This window comes from Neoarthrinium moseri (assembly GCF_022829205.1).
Source record: "Neoarthrinium moseri strain CBS 164.80 chromosome Unknown scaffold19_Wmoseri_CBS_16480, whole genome shotgun sequence".
Classification (NCBI taxonomy): domain Eukaryota; kingdom Fungi; phylum Ascomycota; class Sordariomycetes; order Amphisphaeriales; family Apiosporaceae; genus Neoarthrinium; species Neoarthrinium moseri.
In genome coordinates, this window is record NW_026055133.1 from 1 (window position 1) to 26,037 (window position 26,037).

Sequence of the window (26,037 nt, forward strand, 5' to 3'; positions counted from 1 at the left end):
TATCCCCGGCGTTCCTATGCCCAGGCGTCGAGTCGAGAACCAACGTGTGCGTCCGGAGGATTGGAGGGATGCAGGAAAGTCGAGACAAAGGTCGTTGGGCCGTCGTGCAGTCGTGCAGGCGCAGGCAGGTTGCGATGGCTGGAATGCACAAACTCACACACAGCACCAGTAGGACGGGGGGGAGAGGCCGGAGGTGGGAGGCCGGCAGGGAAGGAGACGCAGCCAACCGAGGGTCACGTCGCACGTCGTCACAGGGCGCGCAGGCTGGCTGAGGTCAGGCAAGACGCACTCTCTATCGTGTGGGCGTCGCGACGCTGATCGAGGAGGGGGGAGAGGACGAGGATCAGGGACGCGGGCGGAGGAAGGGAAAGGGGGACAGGAGGACGGGGCCAAGAAAGCACCTCGAGGAAGTTGACGACGAGGTTCACTGCAAAATGGCGATCTCGCCGGCAAGGTGAAGAGAGATCCAGGTCAGGTGAAGGGGATGGGAGGGAGAAAATTTGGTTGGTGACCAAAGAGGTTTGGGCGGAGAAGGGAAAGACTGAACCCTGAAGGCGACTGGGGGGCTGTGACTGGTTGAGGTCTGGCTGTGGACCGGTTTTTTTCCTCTTTTGTTTTTTTCAGACTGGCCGTCCGCTGGTCACGACTTGATAGACAGCGATGTCCTTGCAGCGGGAAGGGCTGCAGAGAGCGAGTAAAAAGAGGCGGCTCCCGTCCGTCGTGACTAGGTTACCTAGCCGACGGGTTCTAAGTTTGCGCTGGATCTGGGACTGCAGGAAGTCATGAGGCACCAGCTGTGACGACGAAGGTGGTGTGTAGTGTGTGGTCAAGACTTACTGACTGACTCTGTTACTGGCGATGCGGCGAGCTGTCGAGGTCCAATGAACGGCATGGGACGGGGTGTGGGATGGGATGGGATGGGACGGGATGGGATGGGATGGGGTGTAGTAGTCAGGTCTCCTAGCTAAGCCCAGGGCCTAGACGGAGGAGGGATAGGTACTGTGCAATGTACTATGTATTGTATGGATGTCACTAGAGAAGGGGGGAGATGGGGGCGGTGGCAGGTGGTGTTGGTGGCAACCGGGGGTCAGAAGCATTGGTTGGCCGGGCGGTGGTCGACGCTGCGGTGCGGTGTGTCGACCCCCAGGGCACGCCAGGGCCTGTCCTATGGGTGGGCTCCAGCTGGTGTGGGCTACGGGCTACGGGCTGCGGGCTACGGGATGTGGGTATGGTGCTGGTGCTGGTGCTGGTGCTGGTGATGGTGATGGTGATGGTGGTTGAGGGTTAGGTGAGGTATGGGTGTGGCTGTCTGTCTGTCGGTAGCGATAGCGGTGGGTGCATGGGGGTATGGGATGGGATTGGGAGAGTCAGGGAGGCTAAAAGCTACCTAGGTAGTCCGGATGAGCGAGCATAGTCGACGCTCGTCAGGTCAGAAACAACAAATCACGAGGCAAAACACTAATAACAAGAACAACGCTCGCGGAACGCCGGTCACACGGGAGCCGTCCAGCGCTATTCCGACCCTGTTACCCGGTAATCCGTTGCTAGCGAGCATGAGATGCCCTGTTTTCCTCGCCCGCGCCCGCGCCCGCGCCCTAACTTTCAAGTCAACTGAGAGCCATCTCATCCGCGCGGGCAAGCCCAGCGCTACGAGATAACTAAGTTACGTCTGGACGGCACGTCCCTTCTCCCAGAGTCAAAACCTCGTCTGACGACCTCGCGAGTCTACTTCGCGCCTGCGATTGGGCCGCTGCGCATGGAGGAAAAACGAATCAGAGTTGCGCCGTTTTCTTGGTTTCTAGAAGGCAGCTGTCAAACCCCAGATCAAGAGACGATACGATCCAGGACGTGCAGACATAAAAGCAAAACTCTGCCCATGAAAGCAACGATCCCCCTGAGAAGTGTCCTGCACGGGACAGCGAGTGGCTGCTGGCACGCTGCCCCCCCGGAACAGAGGCACTTGCTGTAACTTACCCCACGAGCAGTGGTCGGCCAGACTCCCAGTCATTGATCTGGCCATTCTTTCACGCGGTGCTGGGTTTCTTCTGCCTGGTGAATTCGACGTCTGTGGCCTCGCGACCGCCACAGACGAAAAGTGCAACTTATTACGTTAGGGTGCGGCACGGCCCATACAGCACTGTGCGTCTTCAGCTCTCTGCAGCACGCCTAGTGCTGCTATAGTGCAATTATAGCGCACAACAAAAGCCCTGGAGGTGCCACTTCGGGACTGCACCAGGGCTTTTCCACTTCCATTCTCTATCTGTGCACAAGGAGCCAGAAATCTGCGAGATCTGAGGACTCTGGGAAACGGGTGAGGGGGGAAGATTCTTGAGTATTGTTCCCCGAGTCCTGGTGACATGAAGGATACGGATACGAAGACGTCCTTTACCTTGTGCCGGTGTGCTCTCTGTCACTGCAGCCAAGTACTCAAGTTATTGGCGAGCTGGGGATTCCATCGGTGTGGTGGCCCGCTGAAAAAGTATGTAACTTGATGGGTGCACAGGGCAACGCGACTAGCTGCCGGTAACTAAACCCTGCCGATCCCACCGACTAGGTTGCATGGGTTGGTTGGTGGTTGATTGGTGGTTGGTTGGCTGGTTTTGCGATCACGGCAGCACCGTCAATAGCTTCATCTGGATTTCTCATCTCCCGTTCTGCTCAACGGCCTCGAAGAGCACGCGCCTGAACCAGGAAAACTGTTGACCACGTAGTCAAAATCTCGGCCAAAGCCCGACGCTGCAGGAATATCGTAGCCACGGCCTCTCTTGGGGCAACCCGCCAGCCTCGCCGGCAGGGATCCTTCCTCACCACCATATTTCGCCAGCCTCGCCAATACTACGATCTACAGGATCTCCTGGTATATCGTCGACACAATCCCTCCGTGGACCAGTCAGGATACCACACTGCCGTTACCGCCTTCATCACTCCGTCCCAGCCTCAAGGCAGAGGGACAAGGCATCCTGGCATCTTGCCACGGTTGCAGGGTCGCTAACCTACAGTAGACCGACAACCGCCTCAGCTCGTCGTCGTCCACCATATCCTCCGATATCGTGGTGCCGACCACGTTGCGGTCTCCGGCGGTATTAATTAACTTTTCTGTTGCTGGACGCTTGCTTGCAGCCTCTGCGCGGATTGGAGGTCGCACCACGTGGTAATCTGGTCTACAAAGTGCCAAGATGTTCGCATACGAGTTACACCCAAGCTCGGGTCCCATTCCGGTGGATGGGGTCTGGACAAGGCCTGTCAACCGACTTTGGCCAAAGGGGTGATCATTTAGATGGTTGTTACCAAGCTAGACCACTATAAGCCGTCGCCAAACCATCGGTAACAGGCCCCAGGCATCTTTGAAGGTGCATCGTCACCCGGATAGCTATAGCAGGTACGAGTACTTCTACTCCGTATGTACACCCTTTGCAGTTGTTTGCACCCATCTCCATTAGTGCAAGGGCGTTATTTCAGGTAGCCGCCTGCCCACACCAGATCTGGGAATTTTACATCCCTGGTACATATCAAGTGACCCCACCTTGTGCGCAGTGGATGCATCAATCGTGGGCACTTCGTCTGCTCGGAAAATCGGCCTCTCCTGCGTTGAGCTTACTGAACGGAGAGCGCGTCGCCAGAAAAGAAATCAAGAAAACGATTCGACTGCCTAGTTAGATGGGTCGGCATGGCATTCCATTCCTAGCTGGAGCCGACTTGCTCATTGTTTCAAGTCCTGAGTCTTGCTGTGCGGAGCCTCATGCAGACCGTGATGCTGCAAGCTAGTGGGGTGCTCAACCGAGTTGGATGACTTCAAGACATACATAACGTTGCGGCCACTGAGACAGGGCATGCTTCTGTAAGAAGATGACATCCAACTGTTTGTTCAGCGCGAGTGTTGTTCAATGCTCCCACAACCTTGACTGGTTTGCCCATTTCCGCATCCGCGGACCTAACTACCAGCTAACTTGCCTAGCTCACCGGTCCGCCGGCTCCCTTGGTTTATGTGATCAACTGCCCGCCCCTCATTACGAGAACCCCTATTTTTCCAATAGTTCCGAGAATCGTCATCGGTGGTTTGTCGACCTTCTCCATCGTACTCGGCACCAAACCAATCAAACAAGCTGCGTTAGCCTGCCCGGCTACCAAGGCAAGAAATGCTCACTGCATCAACTAGATAGATCACCCTGCACAACATTTAGACGAAAGCTAATTGCAGCGCGACATGCTGTGGGCTGTCGCTGTGCGTCAGATGTGACGGCGTCCTCTGCACCCGCATGGCGCGGGAGCGGGATGGTCAGTCGTCTTTCATTCCAGGTGCAAATTAACGATACATCTACTCGCGACGCGCCCGCCGTCGCCGGGATCCAACAAAATCCCCTTTTGACCAGAATACCCACTGGGCTATGTCATCCCGAAGATCAATTCTGTGTTCTAGGGCATCTTCTCGAAGCCCCAGCTCTGGGTCCTTCTCAGCTCCCCCTGAACGAATACCCTGTTGCAAGCCAGGGCGAGGCCGCCAATTGGCCCCGACGATGTCATGAACCCCTAAATACTGTCCGCTATTGGATCCGGTTCCGCGAATCAGAGACCTCCCCTCGGGTCTTAAACTACGCCTAACGATGCAAGGTACCATCAGACTGGAACCTCATCTCACTGTTACTCCATTGTCTTTCCGCTGCTTAGGGGAGACGGACAGAAAAATAGATGTCTTCATGTCATTGCAGAGCCGCTCTGAGGTCATTTTCACACCGCTCGACGCGTCTAGCTAGTATGGTCCCCAGTCGCACGCTCTCGCTCTCGCTCATACGAGACCCGCAAGTTGACAGGGTCCCGCAGCGCGACAGCGCGACCGGATCCGTCCAATACTAATTGCCAATCAGGCTGAACCAGGAACCTGACTGTTTGGAGTCTGGACACCTGTAGATGATTTGATCTGGGCGCGCCCACGCCAGCAGACGGTTCTCACATCCGCCAGCCGCGAGCCCACAGCCACACTCCAGATAGGGGGGATGACCTCAACGGCACCAGGGGCATGTTGGGCCTATTGGTATCTTGGCCCGCCTTCAGCTAATTGTTCGCGGCCCATCTAACAGAGTCACCGTATTCTACCGGAGATGCTGGCGTCTGTGTGTCCGTTTATCCAAGACAAAAGTGATTACCGTGTTTGAGATCAACCGTCCCATCTCTAGAAGCCAGCCATGTGCGCATCCAACGGTCGCGTGCCGCCACGCCACGCCACGGCAGACGTCACGCGAGGCGAGTCGCGACGGCTGCTTTAGACACTTTGATGACTTAGTCGCAACTACACAGTTGCCACGGTCTATACGGCGCCAACTGGGCTGTAAACTGCCTAAAATAAAGTGCTGCCGACACTTCATGTATCAGACTGACACTCGCCTATTCCAGGTCATCGACAAAGTTGGCTTGCCTAACATACGATTGCGCCGGGAATCTTCGTCCATATATGTATGTCTGTACACGCGTCTGGTGTCTGTTGTGCCTGTTCGTGCCGAGCCAATCGGCTAATCACCATCTGTGTACTACTTTGTGATCCCGCGGCTGATAGTGTCTGAGGGAAATGTCTGGGAGGTTTGCGCATGGTTCCTCAAATCTCTGCTTACCATGTCCTGCAGTTCTGACCACTAGATCGGATGTGAGGTAGCCCTCGTCGACCTTCTGGTGCTCCTCGTGGTCTATGGGTATTACCCGCGCTGGCATGGTCACGAGCAGGATTGGTTAGTTATCTGCGACTTTGAAACGCACGCAAGGCCCGCCAACACCCTACGCCCCCCCCCCCCCCCCCCCCCCTTGTTTCTCTCTTGGACCTTTCCCCAGTCTGGTATCCGACACGTCGACTACGTTATTGTTTGTTTTGCGACTAATCTGTGCCTAATAATGACATTGTTATGAAACCGAGACATTCGACACTGAGTTGTCAGAGCAATGTTTGAGACATGGGCGCAGAGACGCCTAAGTCATCATGAGGCTCCAAGCAGGATTCGTTCAACTTCATATTGAGGGTCCAGAATCCTAGATTTCCCCGAGAATGGAAGGTTTCACTTTGTGACGTGTCTGACATAGCTGCAAAAATGGTAACTTCTAGTCATACCCTAGATGCGCTGGCCGGACAACTTCGAACCGCAACGTGATAAGCACCTCTATTAGAGATGTTCTTGCGTAACACGTGGACACAACTTTCACATCATGGGACATGTTTCTCAGGAGTGTGGATCTATTGCCTTTGGACGTGAGCCTAGTGACTATATTTGATTGGTTTGACGGTCTCAACTTTTTATGCTGAAAATCTTAATATAGTGATAAAGACTGAATTTTGGGATGGCATCAAACCATTTGATCGAAAATCTCCCCCATAGCTTGTAGACACAACAGTGATGTTCAACGAAATTTGGGTTACTGATAAGCTCTCCACGTAATGAAAGCCGCGTTATACATGATGGAAGATAATAGACGTGAACTGGCTCTGCACAATAGCATACGACACTAGCAGCAATACATCTCGCGCATTATTTACCCTTCCCACTGTTCTGTTTCTTCCATGCTTCCTCCATCTCCTGGACCTCCCGGTTAGTCTTCTCAATCTGTGATCTTGCGCCAGGCCACGGCACCCTTCCACGGTTTGTGTCAAACAGGCGGTAGACTGCAGGGACATTCACGCCGTCCATGAGCAAGTTATAGAATCGCCTATCGCTCCACCATAGGTTCCAAGCCTCAGCATTGAAGTTGCCAAGGCGCTCTGTGACGCCCGTGCCGGCCATCTTATTCAACCAATCGTACGTATTTCGAACATCAACCCGAATCCCGGGATGTGGGACCCGGTCATTCTTGAGCGCACTCGTGATGAACCTGTAGTGGGCGTCGATGTCTTGCCGCATCTCCTTGGCCGTTGGGAGAGGTGCATTGCCGCCCCAGATGTTGGCCAAGGCCATCGTTATCAGATCGTAAAACACAAACGACGGGCTGAAAGCAACCACATGGCCTAGAAAGGCAAGCGATTCTGGATACTGCTCGGAAATGAAGCCGTGATACAGACGTGAGAAGGGGTTGTTCTCTTCGAAATGCGGTGCTGCTCGAATCTCTCGGTACTGATCCGGCGCCTTGGTGGGATCAATTGGGTTTCCGGCACCGGCAACCAGGGAGAAGCTGTAGTGATACCCAGAGCAAATTACGATGCAGTCCAGGTCATCAACCACAGTGCCATCTGTGAAGGTGACCGAGCGTCCCCCGCTTATTTCCCGGACCCCCATGACAGATTGTACACTGCCATCTCGGAGGTTATATGCAAGGTCGTCGCTAAATACGGGAAGACGATGAATCATAGGTGCAGTGGGCGCGGCGCGAGGCTTCGAGAACGACGGGTGTTCAGCAAGCCACGGATAGGCCTTCATCTGTGCTCTGTGCATTGACTTAGCCATCAGGGCCAGACCGCCTTGGGGCCACCAGCTCAAGCAGAATCTCAAGATATTGCCCAAGCGTCTGGACAGGGAGTGATCAAATGCCTTGCCGTCCGTCATTTTGGGCATCTACATCAACTTGAATCAGTACGCTTCCACTTGTTAATGACACTTCCGTGGACGCACCAAGTATGTCTGGCCTCGATGGCTGAGGTAGATTCTCGCCGCTCCGGCTTTCTTCAAGAAAGTGGTCGTGTCTACGCCGGTTGCTCCAATACCGACGACCAAGATGTTCTTCCCCGTGTATCTATACGGATCCTTGAATTCCCGCGAGTGGATGATTTCTCCGATGAACCTGTCTTGGCCTGGGAAGCTGACCGTGTTCTTTTTGTTGAGCATCCCAGTTGCCATGACTATGCGATCAAACTCCTGGCACTCGACCGGGCTAAGCTCGTTGTCTGATATTGTCTGCGTGGAAACCTTCCATTTGCCAGTGACCTCGTCTCGTTCAAATTGATCAACCTTGGTTCCGAAATGAATGTGTGAGACAAGCCCGAAATGTTTTGCGTATGACTCCAAATAGTTCTCAATGCTTCTTGCGCTTGGGTGCAATTCAACGTCTGAATGCTGTTAAGAAATAATTCCTCAGCCATCTTATCTTCCCAGTTTCACAACTCACCATCGGCGAAGGGAAAATCGGTGAAGCAATTCTATGCCAAGTTAGAACCAAAATGTAGTTCACGAGGTGGTTAGCTTACCGTATGCTTAGATATATTTGCTGTGGTCAACGTAGTCGCTGTCACTTGATCAATCTTCTCTGATACATGCCAATTCCCACCGAGATAGTCATTGCGCTCCAGTGCTGTTACTTCCAGGCCCTGCTCCTTCAGGTTCTTCAAAGCAAGCAAGCCAAGCACACCGGTTCCGATGATACATACCCGGCTGCCGATAGCGGGTTTGGGATTTGAGGCCATCGTTGGGATTAGAAGGGAAGCAAATAGAGGCTGTAGGAAAGTGCGTGCAATATTTCGATGGTAGATACCAAATTCAACCTGTCTCAGACTCGGAAGCCTATGGATTGACTTGGCTTTGACTGTAACTATGGTAAGCGGGTTACAATTTAACATCGGGGAGACACCGATGATATACAGTCGCTGTTGGCTACGCCAAATGGTCTCCCTTACATGCTACTTTGATGCATGAGCGACCCAACTGCAGCCAGTGTATGAGCTGCTTGTACAGGCGGCATGCGAGGCAAGATTCTAGTGCCTGTCGCGCATGTAAGGGGCTAAAATTCAACCCGGAAACCCCGGGTCTTGGGCGGTTATCTAGCTACAAGTGCAGAATTTCAATCTACTTACCCCATTGTCAGTTCGTATTATACAACTACCAGCATGGAATATGGTAAGCACTTGCGGTACATTTACATCTACAAAGCCAAAAGCAGGTATGAGAGATTATAATAGAAAACTTGAATATAAAACCAGCTAGATGCGTGGATGGTTCAAAGGTTGAGGTATAAATTTCGGCTTTGACCTGTGTCTGTCTAGATTCTTATGTCACCTCATCTGGCAAATATGAGAGCTGCTCTGATGACGTAGCTGTCAAGCTCCTGGATGAAGCAGACGTTCATCCTTGAGCGGAGAGCAACTTCGAGCAACTTTAGATCTGCACAGCAACAATTCAGTAAAAACTACAGAGTCAAAACACTAGGACTTCTTCGCTATGCCATGAACGTTAATCTTCTTGAGGACAATGGAGCACTATCGGAGAATCCTGATTCTCAAGATAAACCAAGTTGGTCACGGTTATAGCATATTCATGTCCTTGCTCAGGCCATATCATATTCATACGTCATTTGATTGAACAAGACTTATACGAATTGAGTAGTACTACTATAAAGACGCTGATGGGTATATTACATTATGAAACATATCCTGCTTTCACATATATTTGAAAGCAATACCCTCCGCCTTCTCATACGCGTAAGGAACACTCGGGGTGGTCCAGTGCGGCGAGCTCTTGGCATCGCTCAAGGTCGCAACCGGCTTCAAGATACTGAGTCTCTTGCCATCGAAGGCACTGTTCTCGAAGCTCTGGAACCAACCACTCTTCTCCTCGAGGTGGCCTCCAAGGACGCGCTTCCAGCCATCCCAGACGGTGACAAGCAGATCCAAAACGTGGTGTGAACCACGCATCTCAGCCCACTGGAATCGGTCGGCGCACTTGGCCACAACCTCCGGCGGGTAGAGACCAACCTCGGGCTTCAGGGCAAAGGTGTTGACGGCAGTGAGCGAAGAGTGGACGGCGTAGCTGCCACCCTTGGTGGCGCGGTCGCGGAGGGCGAGCAGGGTACTAACGGCACCCAGAACACCGGTGGTCATGTCGCTGATGGGCAGCGAAGGCAGAACGGCCTCGTTGTTAGGCAGCTTGAGAGACCGGCCAGTGACGAAGGCGGCGCCAGAGGCGGCGTCTGCGATCTGCTGCCAGCCGGGGCGCTCAGCGTAGTATCCGTCGGGTCCGTAGCAGTTCTCGGATACGTAGACGATTCCGCGGCCACGCTCGCCGGCGAGCTTCAGGATATCATTCAGGCCCAATCCGTACTTGGGCATCTTGTTCATGCGGAAACCCTGGATGAAGACATCCGCCTCGGCGAGCAACGAGTGCAGGATCTTGGCCTCCTCAGGCTTGCGCAGGTCAATGGCAATGGTGCGCTTGCCGGCGTTCAGCGTCAATTGCATGATGTTGATGTCGGGCAAGTGCGGCGGGTTGATGCGGATGACCTCGGCACCGAAGCTGGCCAGCATAGTACCAATTTGAGGTCCAGCAATAACACGGGTCATCTCGACAACCTTGATCCCAGCCAAGGGGCGCTTGTCGGAGGGATCGAGCGGCGCGAAGGCAACGGGCGGCGTGGGAATGGCTTGAGGCTGGGCCTTGACATTGACAAAGGGGTGTGCAGCCAGCGACTTGCCCATCTCGCTCTCGTTCCATTGCTTGGGGCTGAAGCAAATGCTGCCACAGAATCCGTTCAGGAGGTTGTTGAACTCGAGCTTCTCAGGGGTGAGGTTGCTGGTGTGCCTGGCGATATGCGCAGCAGCGTCCTCGTTCGACGCAATTGGTTCAGACGGGTCAACACCAATAGACTTGAGAACTGGAGTGGCGTCCATTGAGCCATGTAGCGAGTACCAGACCTTGGGGTCTGAAGTAGGATAGAGACCAGTCGCGCGGTACTTCAAGGCGGTATCGACCCAACCCTGTTCCCAGTGAGGCAGCAGCTTCTTGAGCTTGCCCGACTTCACTGTAGAAACGACATCCTCTCCATCAACGAAAGCAGTGGCGATGCAACCAAACCAGAAGGCTGCGTGGGTCGTGTTGACAGTAATCTGGCGCTCCTTGTTCTCAGCACCACGAAGGGTGAGGATCTCGTCTGCGATGACACCTGCCATGGCATGTAAAGCAGCAGCCACCGGCACGGCCTTGATAGGGCCTGGAATGACGGGAAACTCCTCTCCCACGAACTTGACTTTGGACAAGAGACTCTCATCCTGCGTGAAACCCGGTGTTTGCGAAGCAATCAGTCTGAAGATGCGCTCTGTATCCTGCTGCACTGGCACGAAGCCACGGTCGGTGTGAGTGCCGGGTCCGTAGACATCAGGGAGTCTCGGCTCCAGCGACGACATGGTTGAGGATTTGGGTAAAATGTGGTAGATCAAAAGTATTAAGATGTATAAGGGATTGCGTCTTGGTAGGTAGTATATGGCAAGTGACAAGCGGTGATGGTAAGATGGGCAGGCAGGAGGACAGAGAGAGGAGGATAGCCACTTGACTATATATTCTACCTGGCCGAGCACAACATCATAAAAGACAGAAAGATGGAGAAATACTTGTGGTTCCGGCCGAGTCTCGCGGCGACCGAAGTCGTCACGCAGTTCGGCCCTGTCGCATTACGTGCGTCCCCACATGTACCTACCTCTGAAACAAAGAACGAAATGCCGTGAGGCTATTGTATTTACAACGAGGATGGGAAGCTCGCGGAGAGACGAGCGCGAGGGGCGACATATGGCGTACTAGGGGGAGAGTAAGGTTGGCCGAGCTACTTGAATCGTTGGTCATTGTGCCCACAAAACTGCCTGCAAGTTTTGCGGTGAACGGTTCTGCTGCAGCCTTTCGTTATGCCGTTGGAATAGCGCCAATGCACACCGTCGCCTTGGTCGTCCAGACCATGCCTCACAAGCCTGGGCCAGACACAACACAGCTGCGGCTGGCGATAAACAATTGACAATGGAAACAGGTAGCCTCGCTGTACTTGTCGTTGGTCTGTCAACGGCACACTGCTCCGGGGCGGGAGCGGTGCCACTCGGGAAGAGAGGCCCACTCCAAGCGGCGCTGTTCCGCCCTAGAACTTTTCAGAGCTTCTCTCCGTACCTAAGTAGCGCTAACAGCTGCCCTTTTGGTAAGGCTGAACACTACATAGTAGGTATGGTACAGCAGGCTTCTGCTAGCAGCCGGCCGGCAATCGTGCTATAAGCTCCACGACAGCCAGGCTTATCCTTGTCGTACGTCCAACTAGTGCCGATCCAAGTGGCGGAAATAATGCCGCGGACCTCAACCAGACAGTCCTCAACGGCGTTTCAACAGAGATTGCACTGAATGCGCCAGCCATGAATCGGAATCGCGACTGAAGCGCGATGTCTTCCCGCTGGGGTTTGCATCCAAAATAGGAGGCATGGGTACGGGGCGGACCGGCCAGTATTACAGTGTACTTTGCCCCCACCTGCGGACAACGTCATGTTGAACGCCGAGCTTGTATCGACGGTGCGGCGACGCCGGCATGCCGATGAAGAAGATGATGCAGCCTTAAAACCTACCGTCCCCTCGGAGCCCGCTTTCTCAATAAAAGAAGACGATCCCGTCGGCAAAGCACGTCTTCAACTTACATAACCAATCGTTTGCCATAATCTTACAACTTGAACCTCAAACACTAGAAACACTCTATTCCTTTGATAACACTAGACTCGACCGAAGCCTAGCCAGTCTCAAACACATCGACAACAGCTTACCAACTATGTCGCACATTCAAAACATCACGATAATAGGGTCCGGGGCCATCGGTGCCTCATGGGCAGCCCTTTTCCTGGCGCAAGGTCTCACCGTCACAGCCTTCGACATCAACCCCGCTGCCGAGACATCCCTGAGGACATTGGTCCAGGGCGCCCTACCCGTCTTATCATCTATTGGGCTGGTCAAGAAACCAGATGTGAAGCCGGAGGATATCAAGTTCACCACGGACATGGCTGAGGCCCTACGAGACGCCGACTTTGTCCAGGAGAACGGACCCGAGCGACTCGACTTCAAGCGCAACCTGTTCAACGACATGGCGTCACACCTGAAACCGGAGGCGATCATTGCTACGAGTTCAAGTGGTCTGACGTGCTCCTCGATACAGGAAGGCATGGAGGCAGCAGCGAGACCACAGCGTTGCATTGTCGGACATCCCTTCAACCCTCCTCATCTGATCCCCTTGGTTGAGGTTGTCGGTGGTGGGCAGACCGACCCCGAGGTCATCGACAAGACCATGGACTTTTATAAGAGTATGGGCAAGAAGGCGATACATGTCAAGAAGGAGGTGGTCGGACATGTCGCAAACAGACTGCAGGCTGCCCTCATCCGCGAGGTGCTCTACGTGCTGCAGGAGGGTGTATGCGAAGTCAGTGATATTGACGACGCTGTATCATACGGCCCCGGCCTTCGATGGGGGATCATGGGTCCAAGTTTGTTGATGCACCTTGGGGGTGGAGAGCGGGGCATTGAGCACTTCGTGGATCATCTGCTCGGTCCCCTGCAAACATGGTATGCGCCAAAGGACCCCGTGGTGGACGAAGATCTGAAGAAGAAGTGGATCGACGGCACATGGAACCAGATCGGAGGCAGAAACTACCATGATCTGGCGAAGCAGCGCGACGAGGAGTTGGTAAGGTTGCTCAATGTCAGACAAGAGTGGGATTCCTTTGCACAGGAGGCGAAGGAGAAGCGGGATGTATAGGCATCATCCCCACTGCAACTTACCTTACTCTACAATATGGAAGCAGCGAGATACCACTTAATTTGAATACTATACATAAAAGTCCCAATGATCCCTCTTAAACTATTATGAGAAAAATGTGACATGTTAATCGGGCTGCCCAATTTCGATGATTGGTACTTCCGTACAACCCATACATGCCTACTACAAAGTTGCTAGCAATTGTTGCCTCTGACAGAACCAGAACATGGCTACGTTTGTAGATCACGAATGGATTGAGCCCTGGTGAGGTTGTCACCGTGACGTCAACTGCCTTGGTGTCCCCTGCGGCTGAAAAAGTCAAATAGGGCTGATTCTCCAATTCCCCAACGTGCGCAAATCAGGACGCAAATCAGGGGGCCGGCGTCGGGGATTCGGGGCGTCTCCGTGAGGCAACAGGCTGGAAAAGCCCTTGGCAATTCCGCGGTGGATCTATCCTGGACGCCGGCCCCGGCTCCACCCGCGTCGAGCGGAACTAGGTGCCTTAATAACTCGTGCACTGCTACAAAAGCACCGGACTTCTGAAAATTTCAGTGGGCCATGGTCTGGAATGCAGACGAAAACCCGCTGCGAGTCTTTCGCGCGAACCTCGCGCAAGTCCTTTTCAAGGCCGAGATGAGAAACCACACGACGCTTCCACTCTGTCCATGCACTTGTCTTCCGGCACCCGAGAGCGCCGCTTCGCCAGGCCAACGTAGCGTGGCGCAATATGCCTCAGTTACTTAAGAAGAATTCGCTTGCTGTCTCTCCTGTTGGATGTAATGTTTTGCCATTTTCACATAGTACATAATAATACCAGTTGCGGATACTTGACTTGTTCCATCAAGACCACCACCTAAACGGTCCACTAGTCATCGCAACTATACCACCATCAACTATACCATTGCCAACGAAACCAATATCAGCCATACCCACTACTGTTAGAATGGGCTCCCTATCGTTACAACGTCTATACATCTTGGACACAGACCTATCAAATATTCCCCAGCAGCGAGGCCGTATACTGTCATGCTACCCAGATGGCGGTGACCTACGGACTGTCATTGGGGACATGGCCACCATGCCCGACGGCATCACCATTGACCATGCAAAGGGCCATATGTACTGGACCAACATGGGCCAGACCTTCAAGCAGAACGATGGCTCCATCGAGCGTGCAAACCTAGACGGATCGGACAGGAGGACCATCGTCCCCTCGGGGACCGTCGGCGTCTTCACACCCAAGCAAATCACGCTTGCGCCCCAAAGCCGAAAGCTGTACTGGTGCGACAGGGAGGGCATGAAGGTCATGAGATGCAACCTAGACGGCTCCGATGTCGAAGTCTTGGTGTCGACGGGATCCACGGCAGAAGACCGCCTGGACCTCCTCAAGTGGTGTGTCGGTATTACCGTGGACGAGAGCAGGGGCTATTTCTACTGGACTCAGAAGGGCCACTCCAAGGGCTCCGAGGGCCGCATCTTCCGTGCCCGGATAGACGCGCCATCCGAGGTCGAGGTGGTCTTTGACAAGCTTCCGGAGCCCATCGACCTGGAGATCGACGAGGAGACCCAGACGCTCTACTGGACGGATCGGGGCGACCCGCCGTCGGGCAACTCGGTGAACCGCGCGTTCGTCGGCGCGGATGCCGACGCCAAGAGCGGCTTCCAGCGCGAGGTCATCGCGAGGCGCCTGCACGAGACTATTGGTCTCACGGTCGACAAGGCCAGCGGCGTGGCCTACGTCACCGACCTGTCGGGCGGTGTGTACGCCGTCAACATTGCGAAGAAGGAGAAGACGGTGCTGTTCCCCGAGCTCGGGGACCTCACCGGGATTGCATTGGCATGAGCATAGATAGAAAGATACCCATTAGAATTGAACATTTTCACTGTTACCAACGCAACAGAGTCCCGCCGTGCACTGTGTCCATGGATTTGACTGAAGTTAGTCTCTTGCTATAGGTGAATATCAGGATCTGACTCCTCGCTCGCCTCTCCAATCAATTATACCAAGAGTTCTGCTATGCAGCGGAACATCATTCACATCCAGGAGAAGATACAGGCAGCCAGTTGGCATAGACAAGTTGGCACAGATTCTTAGCCTCATCACCGTGGGACATCACATCGGTGGAAATGCTAGATCTTTCATAATCTCGTACACATGACACTAAAACACTACCAAGAGAACGCGACCTCCAGCACCCAGCGTCTCAGTAAGACCCATCGTACCAGCCCTGGCTGGCATACGAGCTGCCGAGCACGGTGGCCATGGAGACGGCGGACGACAGCTTCTTGGCCCAGCTGACGCGGGTGCCGGCGGCGCCGTCGCCCGAGTTGGCGTACTCGCCGTAGTAGACCTTGGACGTGTCGGTCGAGCTGTCCCAGACGGTCCACCCTTCGGTGCGCACCACGGAGCTCATGGCCGTGTTCTGGAAGACAACGCGTGCGTACGTCCGCCACGGCCGCCCCAGGTAGTACGTCCGGCTGCCCACGGACTCGCCCGACGCCGCCGCGATGTAGCAGTTGTTGAACAGGTAATACGACTTGTTGCTGTCCGAGTCCCGGCCGTTGGCTACCCGGTGGTGGAGTCTGTGTCAGCGCTTGCCCGTGCTGTGTTCGTATAACAACAAATAGGGGGTTGAGACAAAAGGTAAAAATGGGGGTCATGAATACTAATTAGGTGCCGTAGGGTTTAGTTAACACGTACCAGTAATGTAGTAACCGCCATTGCGGACCCGAATATCGACCTTCTCGAACCAGACCTGCGCTCGCTGGCCGAAGATAAAGTCCGTCGCACCTGTGATCTGGCAGTTCTTGTAGATCTGCTGGTCCTCATTGGCCAGGAGGGTGTCCTGGAAGCCGTAGAACGAGCAGCCGTAGTAGCCACCGGACCCCTGAGCACTGAGGGCGATAGCCTGAGAGCCCTTGCCGTCTTAGAAACACAAGCGAGTTAGTTACGGTCTACCAAAATCGGGGGTTGGTTGGTTGGTATATGCTAGGAGAAATATAATCCAACTTACAGGAGTTAATCACGTTGACGTTGTACATCTTGAAGTTGTCCGAGTGCGCACGCACGGTGCCGCTGGCGTCGTTGTTGCCAGCGCTCTTGGCATCCTTGTTGTACGTGATGATCGCCTTGTTGTTGGCGTATGAGGTCGTGTCCGTGGTGTAGCCGTAGATGGTCAGCTTGGCGGCGCGGGAGGCGATGTAGACCTGCTCCGTGTAGGTGCCCTGGTTGATGAAGATGCACTGGTCGGCGGTGGACGACGTCGACAGCGAGTTGACCGCCGCCTGCACCGTCGTATACTGGCCGCCGGACTTGGCCACGTGCAGGCATCCGGACGGCGGGCTGGTGCGGCTCGCGGCCAGCACGGCGCTGGCGCTGGCGAGCAGGGTCAGGATCGTCTTCATCTTCAAACGGGGGTAAATCCGGGAAGGCTTTCTGTGCGAATGATTCCTTGCACTTACCTCGGACTGCTGAGACTATAGGAGCCATTGTCCTTTATAGGCGGCTATAGCTCCTCATGTGCGAAGGAAGCCCGGCAGAGGCTACGGAGCTGGGCCTCGGAGGATGCGCATCCGTCTGTGGCCCGGAGATTAAAAACCTGGAGAACCTGGGGTAACAGCGGGCGGCACCCTTGTTACATACCGGCCGCCCGATTCTGGTGATCGGCGGATAATTGAGGGCCTTCTTGGCAGACGGAAGGGCCTCGCACCTATTGGTGGATAAAGGCCAATTGGTGGCCCATGAGGTGCAAATACTGCTTTTCAGAGGCACGATAGTCTGGAAGTCAGCTCGTGATAAGTTGCCATTGGATAGCAACTGAAAAACAATTCAGTGCAAACACCAGTCTCTGGTCTTATATTTTCTTTCATCTCGTAATGCCCCTCATTTTGATGCGCCGCAAAAATCTGCAAAGTTCTAAACAGGTATCTATGCTCCAAATGTAACCACGTGCTCGTCAATCATTTCGCCGCCCGGCCAAAAAGGGGATCACGAAGCCTCCGCTGTGCCGTTCATCAGGCTGTCTTGGTGCTCCTGCTCGTATCCCTCGGTCTTCATGTCCTTAAGGCCCAGGTCCTCCTCTTCCTCGTCTGTTCTCTGGTAATCCTCGCTTGTCATTTGTGGATCCTCCTGGTCGGGGTCGACAAGCTTCTGGACGTAGCTGGATGCTAAGGGGTCTGTCAGAACGATGGTAAATTTCTTGTCGCCACTGATGGCCGCATCGAGGCCGCCGAAGAAGTCGGTCCACTTTGTCCGCTCTTCGCTGGCCAAGGAGTCACCGCCATCGCCGGCCTCGAAGATTTGACCGTGCAGGTCGTTTCGAACCTGGGTAAGAAGACCCTCAACAGTTGTGAAACGACCGCCCAGAGTTCCTGGATTGACCTGGAGACTCAGCTCGGGGCACTCGAGAGCACAACTTTCACTCTTGAGAATGTCTCGGGCCAAGTCAATGTTCGACTCGACCTTGAGGGTGATCTTCTTTCCTAGCTCGGGAATCTCGCCACCAGTCTTGACATCGTTGGACCGATATCCGCAGTCTTCGCATACGGTTGACATGAGAACCACAGCCTTGAAGTGGGGAATGTCGACCATCTTCATGTTGGTAGTACAAGGGCGCATACAGCCAGGGCATGTGGCCGGGAAGGCGTAGACCTGGTCCGGGATAATATCTTCGTCGGCAGTCGTCTGCGTAGCGTCGACGGCGGACTCGACATGGCCAAGGCCGAGAGCCTCGTTCTGGTCTGGTGTCCGAAGATAGTCTCGCTTGGCCCACTTGCCAACGCCGTCCTTCATATCAGGGGCGATCCAGGAGTTTCCTGACGGGTCGTCCACCGAGACTCTGAAGGGAAAGGCATCTCCAGCGAGCATGGCGCGGCCCTTCTCGATGATTTCGGCAACCTTGGGGTATACCTCTGGCATCTGTTCCTTCCGTGCCTCTTGACCAAGCTCCAGGTCATCAATCATGTTGGAGAGAATTCCCTCCATGTTTGTGAGCTGCCCACGCCCGGCGGGGACCTCAACGTCAAGCTCGATGAACTTGACAATGGCGGAGTCGGATTTGACGACTTGGCGGGCGAAGTCAGCCATGTCCGTTAGGCGCAGCTCGTATCGGGTGCCCTTGGGCTGGATAACGCCGGCGGATTGGATCTCGGAGTTGGAGAAGTGGCACTTGTCGCACGAGAAGGACATGACGATGACCTCGCGGAAGTAGGGGATCATGGTGAGCATCATGCGGGTGGTGCCCTGTACACGGGGAACAGACCCGTTAGCTGGGGCTCTCTATACCTAGGCAGATAGCGTTTATAGGGATCAAGTGGCATCAGATACATTCTCGTGGCAGTTCATGCAGAGAGACTCGATCTCCTCGACGACCTTGGCCTCGTCGTCGCCCTCTTGCCCCGCGCCATCAACGCCGTTGGTCGCGCCGTTGAGTTGGCTGGCCTTTGCGCCGATGGACTCGAAAAACTCGGGCGCAGAGGCGACGCTCTGCTCTACAGGAGCCGACATGTTGTTTGAGGAAGCGGAAACTGCGAGGAGGGTGGTGTTGTCTGTATTGTCGCAAAGTCGAGACGTCTCGTGTTGCTGTGACTGACGGCACCGTCTTGTTTGGGCCGCTCCAGAAAATTTTGGAGGGGCAATCAGTTGTGCATTAGCGGGGTCGCCCGTTATGACATAACCCACCCAGCCGCCCAGCCGCCCAGCCCGCTGAAGCCCCAAGCCAGCCGCCCCCGATACGATGGCCAGAGGACCCTGAATTAGTAAACCACCAGGCGACCAGGCGCCGCCAGAAGGTTCTCGCAGCCCAACTCCACAGAAGGGGTCTGCTCAAGGGCGGCCACGGCAAATCTGCCAAAGGGCGGCGGTATGGCGGGCAAGTGGGGTGGTGACTACCCCTCAGCGCGGTCTATATCCGTGGTGCAGTGTCACCGGGTTGCTGCACCGCATTTCTGTGACTGGGAATACCCATATGTAGTTACGTCGCCCGGCCTGAGTCACCCGCTGCCGTGGCCAACCGCCTACTACGACTTCTTCATGAAGTCCGTCAGGCTCAGGCCAAGCCCCATCTTGGGGCTTGATGACTGCGACTGCTGAAGCAAGGCTTGGAGGCCCTGTTTCCGGTTCTTTGCCCGTTTCTTGCTGCTTGCATTCGCCGAGGCCTTGGTGGGCTCGGGGTTGAGCAGAGGGGGAGGAAATACCGGAGCAGCTACTTCGGTGGGGACACGGCGCCTCTTGGGCCGGACCCGGCTGACGCGAGGCGCTGCTGGAACAGGCATCTTTGTGTAGCGGCCACATCGGGAGCAGGTCAGGATTTTGTGTGTCCCCGTGACTGATGGTGCCTGCTGCTGCTTCCGGGGTTGCGCTTTGGTTCCCTGCCCTGGCGAGGGCTTCTGCTGTTTCCGAGCCGCATTTGCAGCCTCCAGCTTGAGCGTGTCTCCCTTACCTGGCACCAGGATGTGACCGCAGCACCCACAGGCGTGTTGGCGCTGTTTTTCCGGCAAGGGCAGGTCGTTTTCAAACATCAGCGCATTGCGACGGCTCATGAGATGCGCCGAGGCCTCTGGAGCCGTGGCCGAGAGCAGATGAGCAGCATCAGTCAGGAATCCCAGACTGGCCGCAAGTGTGTCGCTTGCCATTTCCAACCCGCCAGAAAACGTGGGATGGGGTGCTGGAATGTCGAGCGTGGCACTAACGACGGGATGGCCGCGTGCTCTGCTGCCGCTGAGAGAGCTGCTTGAGCATTTTGCAACAATTTCAGGGTTGGCTGCTGGTCTGCCCGTCGCTGGTCTAAGCTCAGTTGCAGACCCACAATTTAGCCGTATCACTGAACCAAAATGCTGGGAAGTTCAACCTGGTTTGATAGTCGATCTTGCAGCTCCAGCTTTACATGGTGATGTCCCTTCGTAACCTGCCGGTGGAATTCTTGCCGCTGTTGACGGCCTTACCGGTTCTCTCAATATGGCACGCGACGAAAAGACGCTGCTACGTTGAGGAAGACTAATGTCACGTTCCAGTGCACACGCCACGCACGTAAATTTAGAAGGGCTCATGCACACATTACGCGCTGTCGCTGTAGGTTTCACGCCAATGAGTCACCGAGCCACAGCAGCCAGCCGGCACCTTGCAAGGTCAAGGTCGCGTCTGTTTGTGGCCGTCAATAGCTGGGGGGCATGAGGCTGAGATGCCAAGGAGCGAACATTCAACTGTCTCCCGATCCTATTTGTTCCGCCATGTTCTGGCCTCCCAGTGACTCTCTGGGCGGGTTTTACCGGCACGAGAACCTCCAATGAATTCAAGCTGGAGCGTAAGCCTTTTGCGCGCCATATAAAGACATTGAGGGCCCTGGTCATCGTCATCTTGTCTGGTGTGCATACCATTTTATTCATTCACACTGCGAGCTTGATTCCAATCCACAAAAACCTACGGTGGTATCGGTGTCATCCCCAAGTACACCCCAGGAGCATGGGCATCAACTTCTATCTCAGCTACCAATGGCTGTGTTGGACGCGGCCAAGTGGGCCGCCTTCCGCTCTGCCAGACGGTATCGAACGAACGTTTATCAGGACGCCTGGCGGCGATATCGAATTACTGTGCGCCAGGCCGGCAAGCCCATCGTCTAGGCCGCCGGTCGTGTTCGCGCACGGAGGCATGGGCTGCGCATGGGTCTGGATCCCATATATGCAATACCTCGCCCAGAACGGTGTAACATCATACGCTGTCTCGACACGCGGTCACGGCGAGAGCTGGCATCCTAGTTTCCTCCGCATGCTCTACATGACGACGAAGAGGATGTTGGCCGATGATTTGCTGGCCGGTATCCGGGCAGTCGAACAAAAGGAGGGCAGTGAAGTTGTGCTGGTGGGGCACTCCAGCGGTGGCGGCCTCAGCCAGTTTATCTTGAACGAGGGAGATGTCAAGGTGAAAGCGCTTGCTTTGCTTGGTGCTGTACCGGGGACTGGCTCGTACGTACCCAGCCCCTTGAACGAGGCAGATTCTACTCACTGACGAGCCATAGGTATGGTGTGTACTTCAACTGGGCATGTTTCGACCCGTGGTTCTCCATCCGCATGCTCTTCCATGGCTGGCACTCCAACTCACCTCTGTCGCACCCCTTTCTGACGAAGCGAGCTTTCTTCAGCGAGGAGTACCCAGAGGCGGATGTCGTGAACTTCCAGCGCCACTTGAATCGTTACGAGAGCTTTCTCTGGCCTCTTGGAATGCTTCTTCCCTTCGTCAACGCCCAGAAATTGCTCAGCAACATCACCGGCTGGGGCAGCGGGGGTGACCGGGTGCTCATTATGGCCGGCACAGGCGATAAGCTGATGACAGAACCCGTACAGCGCAAGGCAGCGAAGACGTATAGGGATGCCTTTTCAGAGATGGCCGCCGTAAAAAAAATCGACGCCGAGGTAAGGGAGCCCGAGAAAGTTAAGGGCGGATGTGGTCTGGATGACACCGGTCGAGGTGTCACGCTAGCATTCGTACCTGGTGCTGGTCATCATCTCCAGAACGACGTACAATGGAAAACTGGAGCGGAAAAGCTGCTTGTATTTCTAAAGCAACTTTAAGGCAATCCAACTGTGCGGTCGTATGATGTTTAGGCAACATTGAGAATCCTGGAACTCGACGTCTCAAATCTCCCCTCCTAAAAATTGGCATCGTCTCAAACGCTATAATTGAAGGCCCGCTCGACCAGACTTATCCAGGGTGCTGTATATAATGTGCAAATAGTATTCAAAGGTATACTTGAATGTAGTAACAACTCTGATTCTATATACATTTGTAATTACATGGGAATTCCATACGATACTTGTCCATATATGAGAATAGCTTGGCTTCGCAACTCTTTCTTTCAACCATTCTAATTTTATTTCTATTCCCTGTTTGCACTAGCTAAGAATCGTTGTGCTGGACGCATTTCAGCCGTGAATCTTGGCAATGGAAGCTGTGGCGCCAACCGGCGAGCCTAGGCCGGCCTGGGTAGATTTTCAGCTTCTCGGTTGTGTCAGAGCAGAAGGTCAGGAATCATGGGGTCAATCACTCTTCCTCTTCGCATTGACGATTTGCAAGACACAAAATGACCTCCTTCTTCACCGAAGCCGTTCAGCGGGTATGCGACCCTAGTGAATCACTACAGTTCCCAACTGATTTTACCGATTCCAGGCAGGAGGTGAAGATCGCCTTTGCGATGAATGCAGGCCCGTTGTTGCCAGCTATGACACAGCCCTGGGCGTCGGCAAGTATGCCCGGGGGGCCAAGCCGAGTATCTCAACGCTTCTCGTTGATGCTATTGCCGAGTCGGACGCCTGTTGGCATTGTGGGTGGCTGGCCTCCGTGGTAGTCGAGGCTTGGTGCAGCGAGCCAGTGGCATTCGCCATGCCACCAGACTCCAGCATTAAGGCATACGTCAACTGGCATACTATCGCTCAGCGCGAAATGGGCACTCAGAGTGTGCCTGAGGGTTCTTCACAGATTACCAGAATGGCAGTCTATTACGGTCTGGACACTCCAGATTTCACCAAAAGACAGATACTATTCTCAAAGACCAGAGAGGAACCGAAGCACGTCTCATCACTAATGGGACAACACCAGGCGCTCAATTGGCCTGTGAGCGAGCCTTATGCAGGCCGAATACGGCCAAGAGATGTAGATTATCGCCTTCTCAGGCGATGGAAAGAGTGCTGCATCCGAGATCATGGAGGTACTTGCGACCAGACGTTCATGACGAGCCGTGTCCAGTCGCTTCGCTTTGTGGATGTCGTCGACCGATGCATTGTTCAGCATTCCCCTGATACCGTCAAATGGGCCGCCTTGAGCTATTGCTGGGGAGGTCCCCAGGTGCATGCTCTTCAGACCGGGAATATCCATGCTTATCAGCAGCCAGGGGCACTGATAGACGACCTACTACCCAAAGGCATAGCCGATGCCCTGAGTGTGACTCGTGCTTTGGGCGAGCGCTATTTGTGGATCGACAGCCTCTGCATCATCCAGGACGACGAGAAGGACAAGCTGGAACTTATTGCCGCAATGGGCACGATCTATGCACAAGCTGTTGTCACCATCGTCAATGCTGCAAACTCCCAGGTTGCACATGGGATGCCTGGCATAAGCCAGCCTCGCCGAAGACAGCAGGTCCACCGCATGAAAGATTTCTGGCTGGTCGAGTCGATGGATTTGCCACACCAGAACTGGGAAGGTTATCTCGAAAACGCTACCTGGAACACCAGAGGGTGGACATTTCAAGAGGGCCTGCTTTCTCCACGCTGTCTCGTCATTGGCAAAGACCAGGTTTACTGGCAGTGCAAGACCTCTTCATGGTGCGAAGACAGCTGCTGGGAGAATGTCCCAGGAAACAGTGTCTACAGGCATTATTCAGGATCAAGAATCCTGGGGCGGCTTACTGACTCCAGAGAAGAGGACTGGATACAGCTATACAGCGATGTGCTTGGGGCATATCTGAAGCGAGAACTTACGTCCGAAAGCGACAGGCTCGGCGCTGTACAGGCAATTCTCGAAGTCCTTCGCCGGGGTGATGAGGAAGGCTACTTCTGGGGCATGCCTAAAGGGCACATGGAGATGACCCTGTCCTGGGCTTCTAGTTCTCACAACATCAGAAGAGACTGCGATTCCAAATATATGGGACCCAATAACGAGGTTCTATCTTCTCCGTTCCCGACGTGGTCATGGCTTGGTTGGCATGGCCACGCTTCAATGCTCACGATGGGCCGAGCCCTCATGGGCGGCAGGCTAGGCTTGAAGTTCTATTGCATCAAACGAGACAGCACGCTCGAAGCACTCAACGAGACCCCATTTTGTGGCCCTGAGCGCGACTTTTCTAACAAGGATTATATGAAGACCGAAGATCTGCACGAACAAATTGGATACCCCAGGGGCCTTGCGCACTCATCGATCAAGTATGACGAGAGAGAGGTCACGGAGGCAGACATTCCACAGAGCATACTCGCAAGCAAACAGTTACCGGCGATTCTCTGCTTTTGGACAAGCACCGCTATCCTCGAAATGAAGTATGAAGGCTGGAACCACTATCATCAGTGTCCGGCGATCTCTCTAGGCCATGGCGATGTACGTTTTTATGGCGCCTGGGAGAAACACGGAGACTTCAAGCTGAACGGAAAGGGAAAGTTCATCGTTGTTGGCACTCAGAGGACGCGCATGTCCCACGGAGGCGACGTGACCGCGGATCTGCTACTGGTGGACGAGGATGAGGACGGGATATTGTATCGACGGAAGCTCGTGACATATGTGCCTGAGTCCGTCTGGGACAAGCTGACCAACCGAAGATGGGAGCTGGTGTTCCTTGCTTGACATCAACCGGCTACGTTGTATTGAGCGGCCTACGTGTCACGGGAGTGCATTCTCCCTATCCCGGGCCGGAAGATATGCATAGGTGTTTTTTTGACATATATGGATGCGGTCGAACACTTGAGAAATGCTAAGTATCGTATTAGGAAACTATCGAACACAAAACATTGTAGATAGATCCAGAAGCCAATGTTTCTTACCCCTGGTGATGATGGCTGAGCTGAGCACATAAACTCGATCACTAAACCTCCAGAAGGCTTCGCTAGATGGAATGAATGTAACTCATGCAAGTCATGCTAACATTCTATTTCCGATCGAATGTTCGACTAAGGTGTATGAACCTACTGACGCTCGTGACTCGGAGAACGAGCTCAAGGGGGAACTCCGGTTTCCATGCCGACCCCAGTGTCGACTCCGGTGCCGACGCCGAAGCCGACGCCAATCGCGAGTCCGGTTGGCGGTTAACATGCATGCTGCTCATCTTTACCTGTTCTGTACTTTGAAATTAACTACTCCACATCCAATGCACGTATCAAAGCGAAACTATTGATATTATTATAACACAAACATGAGCTAGGCAGCCATCTAGACAGAAAAGGAGACACCCCTCGTCTAAAGCGGGTGTTCAGATTTTCCCATTTATCATTTCCTCTCTTACCCAATCAAGGACTAGGCGACGGAAGAGCCAGGGGCCCACAGGCGTTTTTCACATGCCTGTTATCTGGCGTGATGTCATGATTAAGTCCAGCGAGAATGTCTTCTTTGTTACATTGCACGGAGAAATGAACTCCTTCATAGAACTCCTCGTTGAAGTGAACTATAGACATAGTGAACCCACATTAAAGCTTTTTTTTTTTTTTTGTTTTCTTTCTTTCTTTCTTTTGCCTCATCTAAGTATATACATATCAGCCTTCGAAAAGTCTGAGCTTTTCAAATTCTGTGTATCTGTTATATTATCTCAATGGTATCTTTCTCATCACCTAGGTGGGCTACCATGCTCCTGCTTGTATTCGTATGGATTGGTTTTGTGTTCACAAAAAAGAGTACTCCATCGGAGACGTTGAATTCGACGCTAAACGGGAGGCTGAGATCTGCCAAACCGATGGCCGCTCCGTGTCTCGACGATTTGGAAGGTGAGGAATGTGCATCGGTTCGCAATGCCTTGTCTTCCGGCCACCCCAGTACTTTCCGTACCTCGAGATACGAAGGCTTCGAGTACATCCAGGGCGAAGCATGTGTGTCAGATCCCGAAGACCAATGCGTTCTAAGCTCTGTGG

General features: G+C 54.1%; 9 protein-coding genes across 9 annotated transcripts; 4 read left to right on the forward strand and 5 right to left on the reverse strand.

The window, feature by feature from the left end:
- Positions 1 to 6,506: 6,506 nt before the first annotated feature.
- On the reverse strand, positions 6,507 to 8,368 carry JN550_005797 (uncharacterized protein; the record flags this gene model as incomplete). The annotated part of the gene is made up of 4 exons (XM_049317464.1): positions 6,507 to 7,523; positions 7,581 to 8,014; positions 8,074 to 8,104; positions 8,153 to 8,368. 4 exons carry the CDS (start codon positions 8,366 to 8,368, stop codon positions 6,507 to 6,509), a joined length of 1,698 nt encoding a protein of 565 aa, XP_049172040.1.
- A 969-nt stretch (positions 8,369 to 9,337) lies between these two features.
- JN550_005798 (uncharacterized protein) lies at positions 9,338 to 11,077 on the reverse strand (the record flags this gene model as incomplete). The annotated part of the gene is made up of 1 exon (XM_049317465.1): positions 9,338 to 11,077. One exon carries the CDS (start codon positions 11,075 to 11,077, stop codon positions 9,338 to 9,340), a length of 1,740 nt encoding a protein of 579 aa, XP_049172041.1.
- A 1,385-nt stretch (positions 11,078 to 12,462) lies between these two features.
- JN550_005799 (uncharacterized protein) lies at positions 12,463 to 13,440 on the forward strand (the record flags this gene model as incomplete). The annotated part of the gene is made up of 1 exon (XM_049317466.1): positions 12,463 to 13,440. One exon carries the CDS (start codon positions 12,463 to 12,465, stop codon positions 13,438 to 13,440), a length of 978 nt encoding a protein of 325 aa, XP_049172042.1.
- A 943-nt stretch (positions 13,441 to 14,383) lies between these two features.
- JN550_005800 (uncharacterized protein) lies at positions 14,384 to 15,283 on the forward strand (the record flags this gene model as incomplete). The annotated part of the gene is made up of 1 exon (XM_049317467.1): positions 14,384 to 15,283. The coding sequence occupies one exon, from the start codon at positions 14,384 to 14,386 to the stop codon at positions 15,281 to 15,283; it is 900 nt and encodes a 299-aa protein (XP_049172043.1).
- A 361-nt stretch (positions 15,284 to 15,644) lies between these two features.
- On the reverse strand, positions 15,645 to 16,845 carry JN550_005801 (uncharacterized protein; the record flags this gene model as incomplete). The annotated part of the gene is made up of 3 exons (XM_049317468.1): positions 15,645 to 16,006; positions 16,142 to 16,366; positions 16,455 to 16,845. 3 exons carry the CDS (start codon positions 16,843 to 16,845, stop codon positions 15,645 to 15,647), a joined length of 978 nt encoding a protein of 325 aa, XP_049172044.1.
- Positions 16,846 to 17,428: 583 nt separating this feature from the next.
- On the reverse strand, positions 17,429 to 18,946 carry JN550_005802 (uncharacterized protein; the record flags this gene model as incomplete). Its single annotated transcript, XM_049317470.1, has 2 exons — positions 17,429 to 18,682; positions 18,767 to 18,946. 2 exons carry the CDS (start codon positions 18,944 to 18,946, stop codon positions 17,429 to 17,431), a joined length of 1,434 nt encoding a protein of 477 aa, XP_049172045.1.
- A 512-nt stretch (positions 18,947 to 19,458) lies between these two features.
- JN550_005803 (uncharacterized protein) lies at positions 19,459 to 20,073 on the reverse strand (the record flags this gene model as incomplete). Its single annotated transcript, XM_049317471.1, has 1 exon — positions 19,459 to 20,073. The coding sequence occupies one exon, from the start codon at positions 20,071 to 20,073 to the stop codon at positions 19,459 to 19,461; it is 615 nt and encodes a 204-aa protein (XP_049172046.1).
- Positions 20,074 to 20,899: 826 nt separating this feature from the next.
- On the forward strand, positions 20,900 to 22,005 carry JN550_005804 (uncharacterized protein; the record flags this gene model as incomplete). The annotated part of the gene is made up of 2 exons (XM_049317472.1): positions 20,900 to 21,399; positions 21,453 to 22,005. 2 exons carry the CDS (start codon positions 20,900 to 20,902, stop codon positions 22,003 to 22,005), a joined length of 1,053 nt encoding a protein of 350 aa, XP_049172047.1.
- A 509-nt stretch (positions 22,006 to 22,514) lies between these two features.
- Positions 22,515 to 24,763, forward strand: JN550_005805 (uncharacterized protein; the record flags this gene model as incomplete). Its single annotated transcript, XM_049317473.1, has 2 exons — positions 22,515 to 22,547; positions 22,601 to 24,763. The coding sequence occupies 2 exons, from the start codon at positions 22,515 to 22,517 to the stop codon at positions 24,761 to 24,763; spliced, it is 2,196 nt and encodes a 731-aa protein (XP_049172048.1).
- Between the last annotated feature and the right edge of the window lie 1,274 nt (positions 24,764 to 26,037).